Source organism: Bos mutus, chromosome 15 (genome assembly GCF_027580195.1).
Source record: "Bos mutus isolate GX-2022 chromosome 15, NWIPB_WYAK_1.1, whole genome shotgun sequence".
Classification (NCBI taxonomy): Eukaryota; Metazoa; Chordata; class Mammalia; order Artiodactyla; family Bovidae; genus Bos; species Bos mutus.
Genome location: NC_091631.1, coordinates 51978392 through 52000624, shown reverse-complemented (window position 1 = coordinate 52000624; position 22233 = coordinate 51978392). Strand labels below are relative to the sequence as shown.

Here is a 22233-nt window from a genome sequence, read left to right as displayed (position 1 = left end):
AGGGGGTCTGCCCTCAGGACTTGATGTCTCTTTGCACTCAGAAGTCTGGCTTTGAGACCCAGTGACTGAACTGAACTGAACTGAACTGCCCTTCTTTTATGCTGACTGCTGCAGCCAACAAAAAAAAGTCTTCTCTCCACTTGGGGCTGCCAGACGTCAGAAAGGACCTATTCATAACAAGCTTGTGCTGACTCTCCCCTACCCCCACCTCCAAACCTCCTACCAGCCGTGGGTGGGGCAGAAGGGCGGAGGAAAATTCTGCAGACCTGAAAACAGCAAGAAAATACAGGGCTGCGCCCTGCCTCCACCCCCAACCCTGTCTCAAGGCTCAAGCCCTGGAGACCTTGAAAAAGGGAAGACTCCCTTCTGGGTTTATTTGAATAGATTTCTCCCAAGATGTTGCCCAGAGAAAGGGAACAAACAGGAATATTGATTGGCCAAGGCTGTTTGGCCCCCAGGGCAGTAGTTCTCAGAATTTATTGTGCAGAGCAAACTTGTGGAGTGCTTCTTAAAATGCACATTCCTGAGTTGCACCTCTTGGCGGTGGTGTTCAGTCAGTCATGTCAGACTCTTTGTGACCCCATGGACTGCAGCACTCCATGTTTCCCTGTCCTTCACCATCTCCTGGAGTTTGCTCAAACTCATGTCCACTGAGTCAGTGATGCCATCCAACCATCACATCCTCTGTTGACCCCTTCTCCTCCTGTCCTCCTCCACCTCTAGAAGCTGGGATTCAAGAACTGTATGTAGGGATTTCCCTGGTGGTCCAGTGGCTAAGACTGCGCTCATAATGCAGGAGGCCTGGGTTTGAGCCCTGGTCGGGGAACTAGATCCCACGTACTGCAACTAAAAGATTCTGTATGCTGCAGTGAAGACTGAAGATCCCACGTGCCGCAACTAAGACTTGGCACAGCCAAATAAATAAATATTAAAAAAAAAAAAACCGTATGTAGGGTCTCCATGTGCATTTTAGAAGGCCGAAGGGCACATGTTGCCCCCAAACCTGAGGCAGAGTTGAGACATTTCTCCCCATCCCAAGCACAGTTCAGTTGCTCAATCCTGTCCGACTGTTTGCAGCCCCATGAATTGCAGCATGCCCGGCTTCCCTGTCCATCACCAACTCCCAGAGATTGCTCAACTCATGTCCATTGAGTTGGTGATGCCATCCAGCCATCTCATCCTCTGTCATCCCCTTCTCCTCCAGCCTTCAATCTTTCCCAGCATCAGGGTCTTTTCCAATGAGTCAGTTCTTCACTTCAGGTGGCCAAAGTATTGGAGTCTCAGCTTCAGCATCAGTCCTTCCAATGAATATTCAGGACTGATTTCCTTTAGGATGGACTAGTTTGATCTCTTTGCAGTCCAAGGGACTCTCAAGAGTCTTTCTTCTCCAACACCACAGTTCAAAAGCATCAATTAGTGGGCTCTCAGCTTTCTTTATCACCCAACTCTCACATCCATACATGACCTCTGGAAAAACCACAGCTTTGACTAGACGGACCTTTGTCGGCAAAGTAATGTCTCTGTTTTTTAACATGCTGTCTAGGTTGGTCATAGCTTTTCTTCCAAGGAACAAGCGTCTTTTAATTTCATGGCTGCAGTCACCATCCATAGTGTTTTTGGAGCCCAAGAAAATAAAGTCTGTCAGTGTTTCCCCAGGCACAGCCTGGGCTTATTCAATATAGCTACAGCACCAACCGGCCTGTGGCAAAGATGCTCTGGTCCTCAACTTGTGATCCTCACGGCACCCAGGAAATTTCCTGGCACAGGTAGACCAGTTAAGTCACATCAGGCTCAGTGGAGAGCTCAGGCTCAGGGTGACAGTATTTCTTAGAGTCCCAGATTTACTTGGGGGCCAGGGGGGTTGCAATGAGAGAAAAGGTGAAGCCTGGTTGGAATATGGAAATCTACACTGACTCTCCACACTGGGCTGTGAACAGCAAGTAGCCGGGAGCTACTCTTTAGTTGCAGTGCCCAGGCTTTGCACTGTGGTGGCTTCTCGTTGCAGAGCATGGGAGCACATGGGCTGCGGTAGTTGAAGCTCCCAGACTCTAGAGTGTGCGGCTCAGTAATTATGGTGCACAGGCTAATTGCCCTGCGGCATGTGTAATCTTCCCGGACCAGGGATTGAACCTATAACCCCTACATTGGTAGGCAGATTCTTAACCACCGGACCACCAGGGAAGTCCACCTTTCTATTGACTTAAAAAATAGTCACAACCTAAAAGTTGAGAGTTATGTTTTATTCGGAGGAAATTTTTAGGACTTAAACCAAGGAGGCAGTAACTCAAGTAATCCTGAGAGAACTGCTTCAAGGAGGCGAGCGGAGGAGCCAGGTTATATAGAAGCTTTGCAACAAAGGGTAGGTAGTCTGAACATCAAAAGATTATTTTTACTTATTTATTTTAATTGGATAGATTATTGTTAATTAAAGAAAACCAGACAGCCCAAGTTAAGGAATTCAGTGCTTTTCTGTGTATGGGAAGATGCAAGAGTCTGGGCTCACTGCTTTCATATGCATCTCAGCTATCCTGGGCCAGTATTCTGCGTTTTTCACATCCTAAATTCCTCAGGATGCTTTTGAACTCTGGTGTTGGAGAAGACTCTTGAGAGTCCCTTGGACTGCAAGGAGATCCAACCAGTCCATCCTAAAGGAAATCAGTCCTGAATATTCATTGGAAGGATTGATGCTGAAGCTGAAACTCCAACACTTTGGCCACCTGAAGCGAAAAATTGACTCACTGGAAAAGACCCTGATGCTGGGAAAGATTGAAGGCTGGAGGAGAAGGGGATGACAGAGGATGAGATGGTTGGATGGCATCACTAACTCGATGAACATGAATTTGAGCAAGCTCTGGGACTTGGTGATAGGGAAGCCTGGCATGCTACAGTCCATGGGGTTGCAAAGAGTCAGACACGACTGAGCAACTGCTGCTGCTGCTGCTAAGTCGCTTCAGTTGTGTCCGACTCTGTGCGACCCCATAGACGGCAGCCCACCAAGGCTCCCCTGTCCCTGGGATTCTCCAGGCAAGAACACTGGAGTGGGTTGCCATTTCCTTCTCCAATGCGTGAAAGTGGAAAGTGAAAGTGGAAAGTGAAAGCGAAGTCGCTCAGTTGTGTCCGACTCTTAGCGACCCCACGATCCCACGGACTGCAGCCCACCAGGCTCCTCCGTCCATGGGATTTTCCAGGCAAGAGTACTGGAGTGGGGTGCCATTGCCTTCTCCAACTGAGCAACTAAATTGACTGAAATTCCTCAGTGCTCACTGTAGAGTGGCTACAGCCTAAGGGCTGCCAAATCGTGCAGGTATTCTTCTTGAATGCCCTTAGGGCTCAGGAATTAGCTTTTGGAGGTCCTGAATCGATGATGACAATGGCATCCTTGTTTACTGACAGGACAGGAAATATTCCATTTCTCATTTCTTTCTTTCCCTCTTTCTTTTTGGTATTTGTCTATATTCTGGAATTAGAGGGAAATGATATGTTATTTAAAAGGCCACCTGTAGTTCAGAGATGTGTGTGTGAATTGTTCAGTCATGTCTGACTCTTTGTGACCCATAAACTATAGCCTGCCAAGCTCCTCTGTCTGGAATTCTCTGGCAGGAATACTGGAGTGGGTTGCCATTCCCTTCTCCAGGGGATTTTCCCAATCTAGAGATCAAACCCAGATCTCCCACACTGCGGGCAAATTCTTTACCATGTGAGCTACCTGGGAAGCCTGTAATTCAAAGATACTCATTACTAAATTTCATGCATTTGTCAATGTTTTTCTATGTATTTGGAAAACTTACTGTTTATATAGTGTCATATCTTGAATTCTTTGCTTGCATATTCCTAAAAGTCTTAGGCGTCACTTTCCATGGCTTCATGATAATAGAACACTTAACCACTCCTTCATTGTGGACATTTAAGCTGTTTCCTTTATGCTTTATGTAAATATCACAGTGATAAGCATATTTGCCCACACAATTTTTTTTAATCTGTATTTCTTATTTCTTTAGAATAGTGCCCCAGAAGTGGAATTACTGGGTCAAAGAGTGTAAAGCTCTTTAAGCTTCCTAAGACATGGTGCAAAAATAATTTGTAGAAAAGGTTTCACCAATTTACAAAGTCACTGTCTTTCAATGAGCCTTGTAGCTGCCTCATCATAGAGAAAGGCAAGCTTTGAAGGCATCCTTGAAGCTATGTGGCCGCTTCAGGGAGGCGAGAGGGTTCCTCTGGCGGTTCTGTCTGGGCTCCCCCTCCGAGGGCAGTTTCCTAGTTCTTAGAAATTTTTCTTTTCTTAGGATCATTGGGAGGAAAAAAAAAAAAAGGCCCAGGAGTGTTCGAGGTAATGGCAGCGTTGAAGGGGTGAGGGTAATCGTTATGTTTGAGAAAGAGAATTTGTCAACGAGAATCCAATTCTTGGACATCCTTCACGGAGCTATCCATCTAATCTAAAGTGACCTTTCAGAGACGGGAAAGATAATGAAAGGGGAGGCGGCAATAGGAGAGGAGTAGGAGAGGGCCTCCAGCTGGAAACCGGCGGCCCCTTTAAGACCCAATTCGAGCCCTGGCCCTTTAAATCCGTGTCAGTTTCCCCTGACGTCAGCGGGCGGGCCGGCAGTCCTGCTGTTTACCGCCCCGCGGCGTCGCTCACTCCCCGGAGTTCTGAGCGCCGAAGCCGCCGCGTCTGCCCGCCCTTAAAGGGCCGGCGCCCGAAAGAACTGGCGGCGCCGCGCGGCGTCGGATCGCTACCTCCTATCACGCCCCTCGCCCTCAGACTCTCCGCCCCTTCGCGGCCGGCCCGGCCACCGGCTTCCCCTCCCTCCCTCGCTCCCCCTTTTCCCCGTCGGCGTCTCCAGGCTCCCAGCAACCAGCTGCCTCCCGGCTGTCACATCCCCGGCGGGCGCCCACCGAGTCTCCCGGCCGTGTTCGGCCCCTGGCGAGCTGGGGCCCCTTCCTGAGGCCCGTCACCCTTCCCCCGGCCCTCCAGCCCCCAGCCGCCCCGTCCCCTCCCTGGTCCCTGAGAGCGCGTCTGCGGCTCCAGGGAGGGGACGCTTCCTAATCTCAGGCCGGGGTTAAAGTTCTGGTCCTGGTGAGATGCTGGAAGCTGCGGCCCAAGCCCCAACCCGCCCTGGAGGTGTCCTGTCGCTTGCCACCGCCGCCGCCGCTGCCACTACCACCCTGCCGGGGCCATGTTCGCCCTGGGCTTGCCCTTCTTGGCTCTCTTGGTGGCCTCGGTCGAGAGCCATCTGGGAGTTCTGGGGCCTAAGAACGTCTCGCAGAAAGACGCGGAGTTTGAGCGCACCTACGTGGATGAGGTCAACAGCGAGCTGGTCAACATCTACACCTTCAACCACACCGTGACCCGCAACCGGGTGAGGGAAGGGGCTGGGCTCCGGGCTGGTGGCGAGTGGGGCGAGCCAGACGACCAGGGCTCTGTCAGTTCCCAAGAACAGCGGCCCCTCTGGGTTTTCCAGAACCACACTGGACCCTCTTGCCAGCAGTTTCCTCCTGTGCTGGGGATGTTTGTTCTGAAGCTACACCTGGACGGGTTTCTGAAGTTGCCTCATTCCCCCCTTCTCTTTTTGATCACTTCCTTTCCATCAGCTGTAGTCTGAGCAGGACTGGCCTTGCTCCCTACCCAACCCCCAGAATCTTGACAGTGCTGTGGGTCTGGGAGCAAGGAAGCAGGTTTGCTACTGGGCTTGGCCCAGAAAACCCCAAGAGGATGAGACTGGCCCAAGCTGAAAGACTCTGCCCAGGGGTTGGGGCTTCCTTATGGCTGAGACTCCCTGGGGAAATGAATGCAGGACTTTCCAGGCTGCTGTAACTGCTGGGACCTTCCCAGCCCTCATCCTCCCTTGGAAAGCCAGATGGCCTTGTAAGTTGAAGGTGGTGGGGATACAGCCAACCCCAGGGTGGGTGGGAGGGGAGAGGGAGTTTGCCTACCGTGGAGAAGCTTCCCCACTCTGATTTCTCTTTCATTTCCTCCCCACCTGTGAGCTGAGCACCCGGCACAGCTGGGTCTGGGAAGTTCAGACCCAAGGTGGGGCTGAAATTGGGAGAACTCTTGCCCCAGCCTGGCTGATGGTCTCCGACTCAGCTCTTACCAGGACTGGATTTACTAAGAAATAGTGGAGTTCAGAATGGGAATCTGATTTTTTTTTTTCCAGAATAGGGAGGTATTAGGTTTTGATGACAGGCCAGGATCTGCCTTCAGTGCTTGGTTCTCTGAAGTTTGATCGCATCCAGCTTAGAGTCCTGTCTATGTTTGCCCCCATATGTGAGGTTACCCATAAGTGGGGTTACCCTGAGGGCTGTGGCCTCTACCCCTCCGGGGAGTGCTGCCCTGAGTTTGGGTTTCAGCAGCCCAATAACAAGCATTCCCAAGATTCATTTAATTTTATTCTTTTTCTTTAAGCTCTGAGTGTCCTATATCCTTTCCTTCATAGTGCCAAGAGTGGCAATCTCTCCATTTTATAGAGGGGGTAAGGTGAGGCTCAGAGATATGAAGTGACTTTCCCACAGCCCCAGCCCTTGGTCGGAGCTGAGGATAGAAGTTGGCCTTCTTGGCTTTCGACAAGTCCTGTTTCCCCACCTCCCTGTTTGTGGCCTGTGGCCACCAGATGAGTTGTGGAATAGCAGTTTTCCTGACTCACAAGGAAGGAGGCTGCAGAGCACCCCAGGTCTCCATTGTGATTCCTGTCCTCTCTTCTAAGTCCCTCCTGGACGCTGGGGGCCGCTCTGGCAGAAGCAGTGTGTGTGTGTGTGTGTGAGTCGCTCAGTCGTGTCCAACTCCTTGCGACCCTGTGGACTGTAGCCCGCCAGGCTCCTCTGTCCATGGGATTCTCCAGGCAAGAGTACTGGAGTGGGCTGCCGTTAGGTGTTTCCCCCCAGCCCAACCCGGATGGGAAAGCTCAGAGTGGTCTGCGGAGCGAGGGCAGAGCTCACGGTCTCTGGAGCCATGTGCTCCCCGTGACAGAGTTAGAGCCAGCACGGGCTTGACCGAGGTCCATCTCCATGTGCCCTGTAGACGGAAGGCGTGAGAGTGTCCGTGAACGTCCTGAACAAGCAGAAGGGTGCTCCTTTGCTGTTTGTAGTCCGCCAGAAGGAGGCAGTGGTGTCCTTCCAAGTGCCCCTGATCCTCCGAGGGCTGTGAGTAGGACCTGGGCGCCAGGTCGGGGTGGGGGTGGGTCTTCTCAGGCCAGGCCTTGATCGGAACCTCACCCGCACCCTTGTCCAGGGCCTCTAACCACCCCGGCACTCCTCTGTTTCTCCTCGCAGTCCCCTAAGACAGGAGGCTGGTCAACAGCAAGAGGGCCAAGCCAGCTTGTCAGCCTCGCGGGGGTGGGGTAGGGAGGTGGTGGGACCGGGGTGGAGGAATGGAGGGCCCGTCACGTCCTGACTCTGCCTCGGGCCACAGGTTCCAGCGCAAGTACCTCTACCAAAAGGTGGAGCGAACGCTGTGTCAGCCCCCCACCAAGAATGAGTCCGAGGTCCAGTTCTTCTACGTGGATGTGTCCACCCTGTCACCAGTTAACACCACGTACCAGCTCCGTGTCAGCCGAATGGACGACTTCGTGCTCAGGTCTGCAGGGGAGAGGGAGGGGGCGTGCGGGACTGCCCTCCTTCCCAAGCTCTGGGAGTGATGGTGTTGGGGCGGGGGATGGCTCTTCTCTGCCCCACAGGACCGGGGAGCCATTCAGCTTCAACACCACGGCAGCGCAGCCCCAGGTAAGGCCTCCCTGTCTACTGCCTCTCAGGGGGAGAAATGGGGAAGCTTGAACTTGGGGGGTGGGGGCGGCCAGCAGTCTTTGCCAGGAGTTTCAGGTTGGCTGTACTCTCCATGGAGAATTCTATAGAGATGGGAGCCCTGGTCCCAAGGTGGTGGGGAACAGATGGCCTGGGAGGCGCAGAGACATGGGCTTGGACGGCCGTCTCTCCTGTTGCCTCCTGGGTGCTGTCCTGCATGCCCAGCTGAGGTTGAGGGGAGCGGTGTGTGGGAAATGGCGCTGCTGCTTGTGGTCAGGGCCTCTCCCTGCAGAGTCTGCACTGCCCGACCCTGGGAGGATTCACACCCTTCCCTTTAGAGGGGCAGAGAAAGCATCCTCACGGGATGGGGCTCTCCCCGCCCTCCCTGTACCCTCAGTACTTCAAGTATGAGTTCCCGGAAGGAGTGGACTCAGTCATCGTCAAGGTGGCCTCCAACACGGCCTTCCCCTGCTCAGTGATCTCCATCCAGGATGTGCTGGTGAGTCAGCGGCTCTTTCGCGGCGCGCCAGGCTGCTGAAGAGAGGGGGCGGGGCCCAGGACCCTGTCCATCTGTCTCTGCCCTCCTCCCCCTGCAGTGTCCCGTGTATGACCTAGACAACAACGTAGCCTTCATCGGCATGTATCAGACGATGACCAAGAAGGCGGCCATCACCGTGCAGGTAGGAAGCGCACGTGGCCCCATGGGGGACACCGCCAGGTGGTCCGCCTCCTCAACCTCGCTGCTTTGCCCCTGCCCCGTCCCTAACCTGCCACAGGGCTGTCTTGGTGTGTCAGTCCCCAAGACGTTGGGTCCCCTGGTATTTACAAGTATTGAATCTCAATCCCAGTGGCCTCTGGGGATAGGAGACAGCAGAGTACCCTTTATGGCTATCACATCTGCCCCATTCCCTGCAACTGGCTGGTGATGAGGGCTGCTCTTGGCAAAGGCTAAAAGCTGTGCTGGGGCCAGGGAGGGGGAGGCATATGTTCACCTCATGACATCTCGTTGTGCAGCTGATGGAGGTACCATGATCCCTCCACTTTTTCTTCTGACTGATGCTCAAACTGTAGTAGGGCCCCCATGGCTTCCACAATGGTGGGCATACCCACATTTGCTCACCTGGCAATAATTTAGGTGCAGGGTTTGGGCTCTGAAGTCAGATGATCCTGGCTGTACCACTTACTGGCAGTGCGACTGCAAGCTAACATCCTACAGGGATGATAGTACCTACTCGTGAGGATCTTTGTGAGGGTTAGTTAAGATAATATATATGCCAAGCGTTTAGCATAGGGTCTGTTCAGAAGAGGGTGGGGATGGTGATGACAAATGGTGACGATGATGTGATGACAACAGTCTCATCACACCACCATCGTCCTCACTACCGTCACCCTTATCACCGTCATCGTCCTGCAGCGCAAAGACTTCCCCAGCAACAGCTTTTACGTGGTGGTGGTGGTGAAGACTGAAGACCAGGCCTGTGGGGGCTCCCTGCCTTTCTACCCCTTTATAGAAGGTACATTTTGTGCCCTGGGCCTGGCTGGGGGTGGAGAGGGCTTGGGCTCTTCCTGGGAGGTAGAAGAGCCTGCATGGCTGGTGGATCTGTTGGGATATAGGTTTTTGGCCCTAGACTCGTCCAGGCCTGATCCCACCAACTCTACCCAAGCTCCAGGCAGACGCTCGTTTGCCATTTTGCCATTTTACTTCCAGATGAACCGGTCGATCAAGGGCACCGCCAGAAAACCCTGTCCGTGCTGGTCTCGAGAGCAGTCACGTGTGAGTGGGTGGCTGAGTGGGGATGGCCTGGCTTCTGGCTCCTCTTTGAGGCCTGGGGTAGGGAGTGTTTTCGGAATGGGACGGGTGAGGAGGACCTACCCGAGCAGGCTGACAGGGTAGGAAGGAGTGTTCTTGGCAGACTTCATGATGAGAGCACGGTGAGTGCCAGTGTAACGCACTTCAGAGCATCCATGAGTGAAGAGATTGCGGGACTGAGTTCTATATCTGTGTCTGCCTTTATAGGCAGGGTAATCTCATTGAGCCTCACTTTCCCCATCTCTATAACAGGAGTACTAGAATCTGTTAGTCTCTGTTAGTCTCACTAAGTCGGTTCAGCAAAACTGGTTGGTCCTACAAAATTGGTAGGAAACTTCCCGGCCCTTTAGTCAGGCTCAAAAAATATTTACTGAGTGATTGAATAGAGAGAGCCCTTTGTAAAGTGGAATGTATAAGGTAAACGTAAGAGATTGTGACGGGAGGGGAAAGCAGCTGCCTCGCCACGCAGAGTCCTCAGCACGTTGTGTGAAGCCCCTTCTGTGGGCTCAGTACCTGTGCTCTACCTGTGGTCCTTGGGGCGCCCCTGCCTAGAGCCTACTGCCCCGAAGGGTGCCAAGGGCTTTGAGGAGCCCAGGACGGTCTCTGTGGGAGGTCAGGGTGGAGAAGGCCTCCTAGGGGACACAGCGCCTCAGCTGTGCTTTGAAGATTAAGTCAAGGAGAAAGAACTAGAAGAGAAAGTTCTAGTAGAGGGAGGTGCTTGAGCAGACAGGAACCATGTCGAGTCTGGTGTATTGTCTGCACCGGCTGGGCTATTCCACCAAGGGGAGATGTGGGAGAGATGAGGCTGGGCCCGTGTGACAGGCAGGCTTGGAAAGCGTTGGTCTGTTTCCCTGCCCGCTCCCCTCCCTACAGCGGAGGCCTACGTTGGCGGTATGCTCTTCTGCCTGGGCATATTTCTCTCCTTCTACCTGCTTACCGTGCTTCTGGCCTGTTGGGAAAACTGGAGGTAAAGTGGAAACGCTGGACCCTCCCCTGCTCCGGAGTGGGTCAGGCAGGGGATGGGGGAAAGTGGCCTGGCCAGATCTGAGCGCCCTCCATGGGGCAGAGAAAGGTGGGTCCCTGTGAGGGTCTCAGGTCCCTGGGCCTCTCCTCTGGAGACCAACCCCTCCCCCTCAACCTTCTTCCCCAGCAGGGAGACCCCACATTGCTTCTGGCCTGGGAGAACCCCTGGGGTCATGGAGGGAGGCCAGGGCTGTGGGATGGAGAGGGTGGAAGGCGGGCCAGCCCAGCAGAGGACTGCGCCTCCTCCTCCCCTTCTGGTTTGCCTCTGGATTCTGTCCCTGCAGGCAAAGGAAGAAGAGCCTTCTGGTGGCCGTGGACCGAGCCTGCCCAGAAAGCGGTACCTGCAGAGGGTCTGGGTGGGGAGGGCTCTGCTTTGTGGTGTGGAGGGGATATCGGTGGATGGTGCCCTTGGGGGCTGGAGGAGGCAGGGGCTTTGGGATGTTCAGATAGGGAGTAACAGCACAGGTGGAAATGGGGCTGGGACGGAGTGCCTCTTGGTCTCTAACACGCCCGTGTTAAAGGCCATCACTTGATTCACTCCGTGCCTGGGTCTGCGTACCCGGTCTGCCACTTCAGATAACTCAGCTCACCTTGTCTGGGATTATTAACCTTTCGTTCTCTTTCCCTTTCTTCTATCCTGCTCTCTCTATCTTCCCTCCTGCTTGGGACCTTCTCTCTCAGCTTCTCTTCTTGGTAAGCTCCAGGTGCTGTGGGCAGAGGAGCTGGCATCCAGAGTGGGCGGGAAAGGGAAGTTTTTCCGGGAGGTCTGTGTGGGACCCAGGCTGGCGATGCGGGCCTGTCCTTGCTGCTGGTAACTTAGATGGTCAGTTCCTTGATGTTGCAGTCTCTAGGGAGGACAGAGGGCGTGAATGTTTCTACTGGGGCGGTCGTGGTGGTGGCGGGAGGGCACTGTGTTTGCTGGAACTATAGCCGCTTGTTCTTTGCTGCCACCGTGGTCCTCAGCATCTCTCTTCTCTGGAGTCTTCCTGCCCTCTTGTCCCTGGCTTTCAACCTCTCTCTGCTGCCAAGGCTAAAGGTCCCTGACTTCTCCCTGCAGGTCACCCTCGGGTCCTGGCCGACTCCTTTCCTGGCAGCTCCCCCTATGACGGCTACAACTACGGCTCCTTTGGTAGGTGTCAGCGCCCAAGCTTGCTGGTCACCACCTCCAGTGGCCTCCTCAGCGCCCCCGGGGTTGGGTCCAGGGCCACCTGCCCTGAGGTCTCTGCTACCGGCCTCACCACTTACGATTCCCCTGCAGAGAACGGTTCTGGCTCCACCGGCTCCACCGACGGTCTGGTTGACAGTGCGGGCCCCGGGGACCTATCCTACAATTACCCGGGTGAGTGGGCCAAGTGCGGGAGGGCTGTGTGATGTCGGGCTGGTGCTAGCTGCTGTTGCGTCTTCTGCCAGCTGCTGGAACCAGGGAAGGGCTTGCTGTCTCCCTGCCTTCTCCTCCCTCATCCCTTCCTTCTTGGCCCCGCTTCCCCGCTAACTCTCCCTTTCCTTTGAAGGGCACGACCAGTTCAAGCGACGCCTCCCCTTTGGCCAGATGCGGCAGCTGTGCATTGCCATGGGTAGATGTGGGGAGGGTGGGCGCTGCTTGCCAATCAGCTCCTGCCAGGGCAGTTGACTGGAGCCAGGAGGCTCGAGGACCAGAAAGATGCTTTGTGCATGGCTTGCCCGTCTAATGCCGATAATTGCTAGCTCGTGTGTCTTTTGAAATAGGCAGGCACTGGCCCCTGATGCTGGTGGGCTTGCACACCTGCCATCCCCAGGCCAGATGTTGGTCAGCTGTTGTGTTTCCCAGCGCCTCTCTTGCTGGCCTGCTGGGGCTCGTGGGCAAGGGTGTTACGTCTCAGCCTCTGGGGGTTTTGGTCAGCAAGGTTGTGGGAGGAAGCTTCTGATGACGTGAGAAAAGAACAGGATGAAGTGGCTGGTGCTCTTCTTGGAGGCAGCCTGCCACCCTTGCCTGCACCCCAGGGCTCACTGGGTCTTTTCCCAGAGGGGGCCACGGCAGTGTCTTCTCAGAACCCACACGACTGGGCCTCTTCTAATCAGCATGACTTCTGCTGATTCAGTCCTGCTGCTCATGTCTGGGGCCTGAGGTCTGCTCAGTGTCCTGGCCTGGAAGCCCTAGCCCAGTGAGGGGCAGGGCTCGAGCGTCCCTGCTAGGCGGACTGTTTGCTGAGCCCGTCCTGGCTCCCCTCCAGGACTTGGGAGCCCCTGATGCCTTCTCCCCAGGCCTGAGCCCACCTCCACCCCCACTCTGAGCCCACAATTTGCCTGGTCCCACCACCTAGAAATTGTGACAGTTGCTGCAGATCTTGGGTTCAGTGCCTACCTGGTAACCCTTTCCCGCTTTCTCCCCCAGACCCCCCGGGCACTCGACCGCGACTGGACTCCATGAGCTCTGTGGAGGAAGATGACTATGACACTCTGGCCGATGTCGATTCAGATAAGAACGTCATTCGCACCAAGGTGTGAGCCCAGGAGGGCTGGCCCTGCTTAACAAGGAAGCGAGATTCTGTGTTCAGCCCCGCATAGGCCCCTGCCCCCACCGCCCCCTGCCCGTGGCATGTTAGGAAAGCAAAGGGAGAGAGATCTGTTAGGACAGCATAGCTTCTGGAGAAACTGACTCGGCTCCCAGGCCTCTGGACCATCCGAAACCCTGGCCAGTGGGAAGGAGGTCCCCCTTGTCCTCCTCTACTGGGGCAAGAGGGCCTTCCAGGGCGGTGGGGCAGGGGGCTCACTCCAGCTTCTCCCCACGTAGCAATACCTCTATGTGGCTGACCTGGCACGCAAGGACAAACGTGTCCTGCGGAAGAAGTACCAGATCTACTTCTGGTGAGCGGGTGGGGCGGGTCAGGGTGGTGGGGTCTCGGGCTCTCTTTCTGGGTGCTGCCAGCTCACCAGCGCTCTCCCACTTCCCAGGAACATCGCCACCATTGCCGTCTTCTATGCACTTCCCGTGGTACAGCTGGTGATCACCTACCAGACGGTGAGCGGGCGGGGCCCATGCTAAGTGCCTCTGAGCAGCTGCCACAGACTCTGGGGCGTTGCCCAGGCAGAGCCTCCCAGCCTGAGGCTCTGGAGCAAGCCCAGGTCCTAGGGTTCCAGTCCCAGCTCTGCCTTACCACCTGGGTGGCCTTGAGCAAGTCCTTCAACCTCCTTGAGCCTCAGTCAGTTCATCTGCCAAATGGGGGGCAGCATGCTAGCCCTGATGGCACCTCCCCCAGTTTGTGGGGATTTTATGAAACGGAAGTGGTGAGAAAGTAAGTCTCAGTTTCCCTTCCCTCTTCTCTGTGCCGTGGGGCAAGAGCCTGTCATGGTCATGCCTCAAGAGTTTTCAGCCACACCTAGCGAGGAGGGCAGTGACTGTGCTAGAAGTGGGGCTCGCTGGTGTTGTGGGCACACGCCTGCTGGCCGAGGTGGCACCCCCCCATCCGTTGGAGAACCAGACGGGTGGTGCACAGGCTGTGGCCTGAGTCAGGAGAGTTAGGAGCTCCCTCTCACCCCACCCTGTTCTCGCTCCCACTGCAGGTGGTGAATGTCACAGGGAACCAGGACATCTGCTACTACAACTTCCTCTGTGCCCACCCGCTGGGCAACCTCAGGTGGGAATCATCTTGCGATGCCCCCTTTTCCCATCTCTTGGTGAACCGGTGCAAGGGGCAGGGGCTCTGTGAATGCCCACCTCGAGGGTGGGGAACGGGCCTGGGGCCTGAGGTTGAGACAATGCGTCCCGTGTCGCCCCTTCCAGCGCCTTCAACAACATCCTCAGCAACCTGGGGTACATCCTGCTGGGGCTGCTCTTCCTGCTCATCATCTTGCAACGGGAGATCAACCACAACCGGGCCCTGCTGCGCAATGACCTCTGCGCCCTGGTGAGCAGCACGCCTGCCCCGCCCACCCTGGCCTCACTCCAGACCCTTGCTAGCAGGCATGGCCCTGCCCAGCCCAGCCCAGCCCTGCCCATCAAAGCCCAGCCCTTCCTGAATCACTCTCTCCCTGGCCCACTCCTCTCCCGTGATCTCCCTCTTCAGGGCCCCTTCCTTCCTCCTTTCCCACCTCACTGCCTCACCTTCTCTCTCACCCTTCCCTTCTCCCTCCCCAACAGGAATGTGGGATCCCCAAACACTTTGGCCTGTTCTATGCCATGGGCACGGCCCTGATGATGGAGGGGCTGCTTAGCGCTTGCTATCACGTCTGCCCCAACTACACCAATTTCCAGTTTGGTGAGTGGGGCCTCCCGCTTCGCTGGCTGAACCTAGAACAGGGACCTGCCTGACTTTGCCCTCCCCACTCACTGGCAAGGATTGAGATCCCCAAGATGCAGCTGTGTAGGAGACTCCAGGGCTGGAGGATTTGCGTGAACCTACACCTTGTTGTTGCTTACTTTCTAAATCTTGTCCGGCTCTGCAACCCCATGGACTGCAGCACGCCAGGCTTCCCTGTCCATCACTATGTCCTGGAGTTTGCTCAAAACTCATGTCCATTGAGTTGGTGATGCCATCCAACCATCTCATCCCCTGTCACCCTCTTCTCCTCCTGCCTTCAATCTTTCCCAGCGTCAGGATCTTTTCCAATGAGTTTGCTCTTCGCATCTGGTGGCCAAAAGTATTAACACTTTGGCTTCAGCATCAGTCTTTCCGGAGAATATTCAGGGTTGATTTCCTTTTGGATTGACTGGTTTGATCTCCTTGCAGCTTAGCTTGTAGAAAATAGGTGTCTTAGTGCCATTTCATGCATCTGTCAAGTCTTTTCTATGGAGAAAAAGATAACTAAGACACACTTCCTAATCTCTGGGTGCTTGGACTGAGTTGTCCTTGTCATCAGGGGAAGTCAGACTGTGGGTGACAGCCCCAGGGGCAGTAGTGTGGCGTGGGAGGGACAATTAAGGAGCCAGGGTTCAAGTGCCAGGCTGCCACCAGCTCTCGCTCCGTGGCTATAATGAGGTGTGGGGGCTGGGGTTCCATGCTGGGGCTCAGTGGAGGTTTCTGCAGCTCACGGCCACATCCGTCCCTCTGCCTAGACACGTCGTTCATGTACATGATCGCGGGGCTCTGCATGCTGAAGCTCTACCAGAAGCGGCACCCAGACATCAACGCCAGTGCCTACAGCGCCTATGCCTGCTTGGCCATCGTCATCTTCTTTTCCGTGCTGGGCGTGGTGAGGCCCCGGCCCACTCTGCACACACCCCCGCCCACCACCCCTGCCGGAGAGACCCCCGCTCCCTCCCTAGGGTGCCCTCCCAGCCTGGCATGGCTGCCAGCCCAGCTCCTCCAGAAGAAGGGCAGGCTGGGGCGGAGGGAGGGGGCTTTCCCCTGCGCCTCCTCACCCTTGCCCTCGGGTGCCCCCACAGGTCTTCGGCAAGGGGAACACAGCGTTCTGGATCATCTTCTCAGTCATCCACATCACTGCCACCCTGCTGCTCAGCACACAGCTCTATTACATGGGTCGCTGGAAGCTGGGTGAGAGCTTGCCCAGGGCCTGCTGGGGTTGGGGGCCTCGGGGACCTGGCCTCACAGGAGACTTTGGGGCTCTGCCCTCTCACGGAGACCCCGGAAGAATCACCGGGCATGGAATTCATGAGGCCTTGGCACAGCTGTGCCCCTGAAGGCCCTGGGCCCTGTCGGCTGGCACAGCACAGGGGCCGGGACAAAAGGGTGCCGGGCCTTTGAGCAGCTTCCCTTCTCGCAGACTCAGGGATCTGCCGTCGCATCCTCCACGTGCTCTACACGGACTGTATCCGGCAGTGCAGCGGGCCTCTCTACGTGGTACCTGCCCAGCTCCCGAGCCCCTCCTCCTCTGTCTGCACTCCTTCCTCCAGGGGGGGTAGGGGGTGCGGAGCAAAGCTGATTGCCAGGGGTGGGGCCCGGTGGGGGCTGCTGACTCGGGCCTCCCTCCCCTTCTCGCCAGTCTCTCAGCCCCGTTTCTCTGCTTCCCTCCAGGACCGCATGGTGCTGCTGGTCATGGGCAACATCATCAACTGGTCGCTGTGAGTCCAGCCATCACCTGCGTCCCCGGGTGGGGTGGGCAGCTGAGGACTTGGCCAGCTGCTGGCTCCTCTGGGGGCTGTGGACAAATATGGGCATGAGAAACGGGGGCCCAGGAGACAGGTGTTGGCCCCTGGGGTTCTAGAATCTTCTGTGGGCCTCTGAACCCCAACCCACATCCTCATAAGACACAGGGTAGGGGCGGGGTGAGGGAAGCCCCTTCCTTGCTCTCCATCCCCTGCTTCACCAGCTGGCCCTCCCTCCTGCCAGGGCGGCCTACGGGCTCATCATGCGTCCCAACGATTTCGCCTCCTACTTGTTGGCCATTGGCATCTGCAACCTGCTTCTTTACTTTGCCTTCTACATTATTATGAAGGTGAGCGGGGAGGGCTGAGCCTGCCTGGGGCAGCACCGGGAGGGAGGGGGAGTCTTTCTGTCCTTCTCCATCTGTCCCTCTCCATCCACTGAGTTTTGAGGAGGGGAGAGGCTAGTCCCTTCCACTACTCGCCGGAAGCCCGCCACATCCTCAGACTTGTTTCCTGAGCCCCTTCTGTAGTCTCAGTACAGCCCACGAAACTGGTAGCACTTCAGGACACAGCTGGCAAGAGTCCAGTTCTGCACAGAAAAGGTTGAGGATGTGGGGCTCACTGAGACTGTGGTGGGTTTGGGTCTCGGAGGGCCAGGGGTTTCTACAGGGCCCTTGTGCTATCCAGTGTGAGAGGAGGACCCAGCTGTATCCCCTGGCAGACAGGGGCACATGGAGGCCCAGCCAGGGTGGACCTCAGGGGTGAGGACACCCGGCTGCCAGCGTGGGGACAGGTGAGGCTCTGGGGTGATGGGATGGATCCGAGAAGGCTTCCTAAAAGGTCCATCCTGAATGCCTGGGAAGCATCCTGAATGCCTGGGAAGCGGCTTGAAGGGCAGGCAGGAAGTGGGGCGGGGCCTCAGGCCCGTCTCCCACCCCCACCCCCTCACCCCCATGCTACCCCGGTGAGGCAGGGCCTCAGGCTGATCTCCCCGTGTTCCCCCAGCTCCGGAGCGGGGAGAGGATCAAGCTCATTCCCCTGCTCTGCATCGTCTGCACCTCGGTGGTCTGGGGCTTCGCCCTCTTCTTCTTCTTCCAGGGCCTCAGCACCTGGCAGGTGAGTAGTCCTCCTGCTACAGGCTCATCGTGAGCCCACAAACAGGTCTCTTTTCAAACCTGTTTGTGAGCATTGCCAGTGCTCTTTAACAGCCACTTTTACATTTAATCCTCCTGACACTGACCATGTCAATGGTGGAGGTATCCCCATTTTACTAATGCGGTAGCCGGGCCTCAGACAGACAAGTGACCTGCTCAGGGTCATACAGCCAGTGGTGGCACCGCTGGGGTTTGAAGCCAGAGATGTCAGGTTCTTCCCTCTGCTCATAGGGCACCTGCTGTGATCAGAACTAAGTCTGGCATGATCTCTGCCTTTGAAGCAATTTTATTTTTTTTTGGCTACACAGCACAGCTTGTGGGATTTTAGTTCCCTGACCAGGATTGAACCCAGGTCCTAGGCAATGAGCGTGCAGAGTCCTAACTAGACCACCAGGGAAGTCCCCTTTGAAACACTTAAAATCTAGTTCCCAGGGACAGAAAGACTGTGAGTTCCTGGCTTGTCTCTGCAATATGATCCACAAGATGAAGGGTAACAGGGAGGACAAGTGAGGGGATGTGCAGGAGGCAGAGGGCAGAAAGACTTCTGTGAGTTAGGAGGTCCAGGAAAGCTTGTTAGAGGAGGTGGACCTTGCTCTTGGCCTTAAAGACTCTGTGGCCCAGAGGCACCATGACTTGAGTAATGAGACAGAGGCAGCTTTGGGGTCAATGATGCATTCGCTTGGGAGCGAGTGGAGATGGTGAGCTCCTTGAGGACAGACCAGGTCTTTCTTGATCATCTCTGCAGCCTCAGTGTGTGGCACAGACACAGTCCAGCCAGTGTTGGCTGGAGATGGGGGAGAGAGCATGGAGGACCATGAGGTGCAGGTGATGGCTACTGTTGTCCTTGGGCAGGTTTGTCTGATCTGACTTGAGTGTTTCAGACAGAAAGTGAGCTGGAAGAAGCCCTGGAGGACTGATTGGTGCAGGGGGCGAGGTCTAAGGCAGGGAACCAGTTAGGAGCCTTTGGTGACCTGCTAGCTCTGCAAGGGCATCAGGACCAGTGCCCTTAGGGAGAAGTTTGCAACTAAAGGCCAATTTTTAGATGTGGGAGATAAGGCAAGGGGTGAGCCTGAAAGAGGGTGCTCTCTGGCCTGAGGCTGGAGCTAGCATCAGAGGTGCCCTCCAGCAGATGGAAGTGGGTCTGGCTTGGCCTCGCCCGGGCAGTGTCACCAAACAGCTCTCCCTATTCCTCTCCAGAAAACCCCCGCAGAGTCGCGGGAGCACAACCGGGACTGCATCCTCCTCGACTTCTTTGATGATCACGACATCTGGCACTTCCTCTCCTCCATCGCCATGTTTGGGTCGTTCCTGGTAGGTGGGGGGACTGGAGAGGGGGCAGAGCAGGCCTCCCATCCCCTGTTTGACTCCGCATCCGCCCTCCAGGTGTTGCTGACGCTGGACGATGACCTGGACACCGTGCAGCGGGACAAGATCTACGTCTTCTAGGGGGGCTGGGCCCCCTTGCTTCTCTCATGGAGCCCCGAGCTCCTCTGCCTCACCACCCGGAGGTTCCATAGTGCCAGGGGCCTGAGTCCCAGCCTGCCGCCCAGTGCCAGGGGCTGTGGGACAGCGAGGTCCAGCCCAGGCTTGGGCCTGGGACAGTCACAGGGTGACCTTGAGCCTTGCTCCTGCCCTCTGCCAGGGATGAGGCCTGTGCTCCTTCAACCCCGAATGTTGGCCAAACTGCTGCTTTCTTCTCAGTATTGGGGCCTTCCACGGGTCCCAGTCCATCAGCTGTCCGATTGTCGTTCTGCAGGAGGAAGGAGGGAAGCGTTGCCTGCCCATTTCATGGCTCGCGTTCTGGCCATCCTTCCCCTTCCCCCTTGGCCTGGACCCAAAGCCCACCCTTCCTGCCCGAGCTTCCACTCCAGGGCCCGCAGTCTGGGGCCTGATTCTCTGTCCTGCACCAGAGTTCACTCCACTTCTCCTGGGTCTGCGCCTGCCTGCCATCACTGCCCTCTCCGGTCAGCCAGGATGGATGCGGCTGTCAGATCTGGGGGGCTGGCCGGCTGGTGCTGGGCTTTTGGTGCTAAGGCCTGCAAGGGATCCTGGGCAGCGCTGCCGCCTCTCTCTGACCTGCGCTCAGGGCTGGTTCTTTAGCAACAAGGGACAAAGCCTGCAGCGTGGGAACCGCCTGTGATTGAAGAGCTGAATTCGGAGGTCTTTCATGTGCCGTCAGCCCCCAGACTGATGATGGCACCCAGTGACTGATGTTGGCAACCAGGATTGGAAGGAAAAAGCAACTCAGTCCTTTCCTTTCTTCCTCTTTCCAGGCCCTTAGTCCTGCCAAGCCCCACTTGTGGGCCTTCCAGTGCCATTTGACACTGCCCAAGAATGTCCGGAGGCGAAGGAGGGGCGCTACAGAGAGCACAGCTCCTCCACGGCCGCAGGAGCCCCAGTGCCTGTCTTAGGGGCTCAGGGAAGGGACATGCCCTTCCCCTCTGTGTCCCTGGTCCAGCCTCACTCTGGGACACAGGGCTGGCTTCTAAGTTTCCGTCCAGTCTTCAGCCAAGTTCTGTGTTACACACACATGCACACGTATGAAACCTTGCGTTTACACTGAGTTGCCCCAACTCTGGTTCCCCTGGCCGCTCTTTCGCCCTACTTGGTCTGTTCCAGATGCCAAGGTTGGGGAGATCAGGTCGGGCCTCGGCCTTGGGGATGGGAATGTGTTTTATTCTTCTCAACTTGTTTTTATAGCTCTCCCTCCAGCTGGGGAGGGGCGGAGGGTCTGGATCTTTTTTCAGAGCTCGGTTTAATGTCTGTTTCCATGCTATGGTTGCATTTCTGTTTTCTATGAATGAGTTTGCATTCAATTAAAGAAACAACCAGATGCAGTCCTTGGGCCTGTCTCCTGCCCCCTCTTTCTGGATGGAAGTGTTGAGAACAAGGGCTGGGGCCGGGCTCCTCCATTTCCCAGGTCTTTGGTCTGCCATTCTCTTCCAAGCCCCAGACCTGTGGGGAATAGTAGTCCCTTGACAGCCTCATGTTTTTTCTCTCCTGTGAGCAATGGCATCAGTTTAGTCAACCTTTACCAGAGGCCTGCTCTGTGCTGGGCGCCGTGAGTGGAGAGGATCGTGTAGGGAAAAAGCCATAGCTATGCCATTTCACCTGGCAGATGGGGGCAGCCTCTGCCCATCTGGTTCCCAGCCACCAGTCAGGCCAGCTTCACTTCTTAGCTGAGTCCCTCTCGGCTCAGCAGGCTGCAGGCATAGGGCAGTGCTCCCTCACCTGACTTGAATGGACAGGTGGTGCTTAGGGAACCCGAGATGGAGTGGATGGTGGGGGAATGCCCACCGCGCAAGCTCCAAAAGGGGGGACCTTCGAGATGACCCTGGAAGGCGATTTAAATTTCGGCAGCCTAGGGAGGACAAGATGAGGGGCGGGGCGGGGCGGGGCGGGGGCCGGGGGTAGGGTGGGGCGGGCTTTCGAGGAGGAACCTGGTGAATTAAGGACACAACTCAAAGTCTAGAGGGCTCCTCTTTAGCGGCTCCCTAGCTCCTCTCCCTGCTCTTCCCCGCAGGTGCCACTGGGGGGCACTGTACTTCTGCACTGCTAGACTCTGGCGTCCCGAGCTGGTTGTGCAGGAAAGGCCTTTCCTAGTGGTGCCGGGTGGTGGATGTGCAGTGTGTGGTGGAGTATTAGCTCTTCCCTGCCAGGCTGCCCAAGGATGGAGCGGTGCCACAGCAGGCAGCCCAGAGCCCCCACCGGGTGCCCCTTTCCTTTCTTGACTCCCTATCCTTCGCTGAAGCGAGATTTGAGCGGGTCTCCTTTCCTGGGTGATGGGGTTGTCTGTTTTCCAGAGGAGGTAGAGACTGTTTGAAAAGGGGCAGGGTGGGAGGGCTTCCCTGGTGGTCCAGTGATTAAGACTCTGCCTTTCCACTGCAGGGGGTGCAGGTTCGATCCTTGGTTGGGGAATTAACATGCCAGATCCAATTAAGATGCCACATCCAATTAAGATGCCACATGCCGAGCAGCACTGGCCATAAATAAATACATAAACAAATACATCAAAAAAAAAAAAAAGGGAAGGATGATAGAAGTCTTTGAGCCTCCAACCCCAGTGTTGATGCTTCAGGCCATGCAGACCCTCTGGATCGGACTGAGCTGTTGCTGAACCCCCCAGTCCCACCTCCAGCTAAAGCGTGTGATTTAAAACCCACCCCAACTGCGAACTCTCAACCTGAGCAGGTGCAGCTGGAAGGGTGGGTCTGCCGGCCTCTCTGGCTCCCACATGGCTGGGGGCCTGCAGGGATGCCCAGGTTCTGCCTCTCAAGACTCACCACGTGGCCTTGGGTAAGACGCCCTCCGAGCCTTTGTCTCCTCATTTGTGAAATGGGAGAGTAATTATGCTGTCATGATGCAGCTATGAGTATCAAATGAGTGCGTTTGCAAAATGCCTGGCACGTAGCCTGGTCCTCGGGAAAGGTGAGCTCCTGTCTCCCGCTAGGGCTAAAAGCCCCAGAAGGAGAGAGTGGCTGGTTAGTCCC

At 56.1% G+C, this 22233-nt stretch overlaps 1 protein-coding gene across 1 annotated transcript; it reads left to right on the top strand.

Annotated features, from left to right (window-relative positions):
* Nucleotides 1–4640: 4640 nt before the first annotated feature.
* On the top strand, nucleotides 4641–20583 carry SIDT2 (SID1 transmembrane family member 2). Its single transcript, XM_005897187.3, has 26 exons — nucleotides 4641–5357; nucleotides 7016–7137; nucleotides 7406–7570; nucleotides 7671–7716; nucleotides 8132–8233; nucleotides 8331–8414; nucleotides 9149–9248; nucleotides 9443–9508; nucleotides 10418–10511; nucleotides 10852–10904; nucleotides 11625–11696; nucleotides 11826–11906; nucleotides 12939–13045; nucleotides 13338–13411; nucleotides 13499–13565; nucleotides 14108–14181; nucleotides 14328–14451; nucleotides 14685–14802; nucleotides 15600–15736; nucleotides 15930–16038; nucleotides 16268–16344; nucleotides 16519–16565; nucleotides 16834–16939; nucleotides 17595–17705; nucleotides 18941–19054; nucleotides 19127–20583. The coding sequence occupies exons 1-26, from the start codon at nucleotides 5175–5177 to the stop codon at nucleotides 19187–19189; spliced, it is 2496 nt and encodes an 831-aa protein (XP_005897249.1). The 5' UTR covers nucleotides 4641–5174; the 3' UTR covers nucleotides 19190–20583.
* Nucleotides 20584–22233: the final 1650 nt, after the last annotated feature.

Coding starts and splice junctions, on each gene's coding strand:
- SIDT2 (XM_005897187.3), top strand. CDS start 5,175: ATGTTCGCCCTGGGCTTGCCCTTCTTGGCTCTCTTGGTGGCCTCGGTC. Junction 13,046..13,337: donor AGAACGTCATTCGCACCAAG/GTGTGAGCCCAG, acceptor CTCCCCACGTAG/CAATACCTCTATGTGGCTGA. Junction 16,345..16,518: donor GCAGCGGGCCTCTCTACGTG/GTACCTGCCCAG, acceptor GCTTCCCTCCAG/GACCGCATGGTGCTGCTGGT.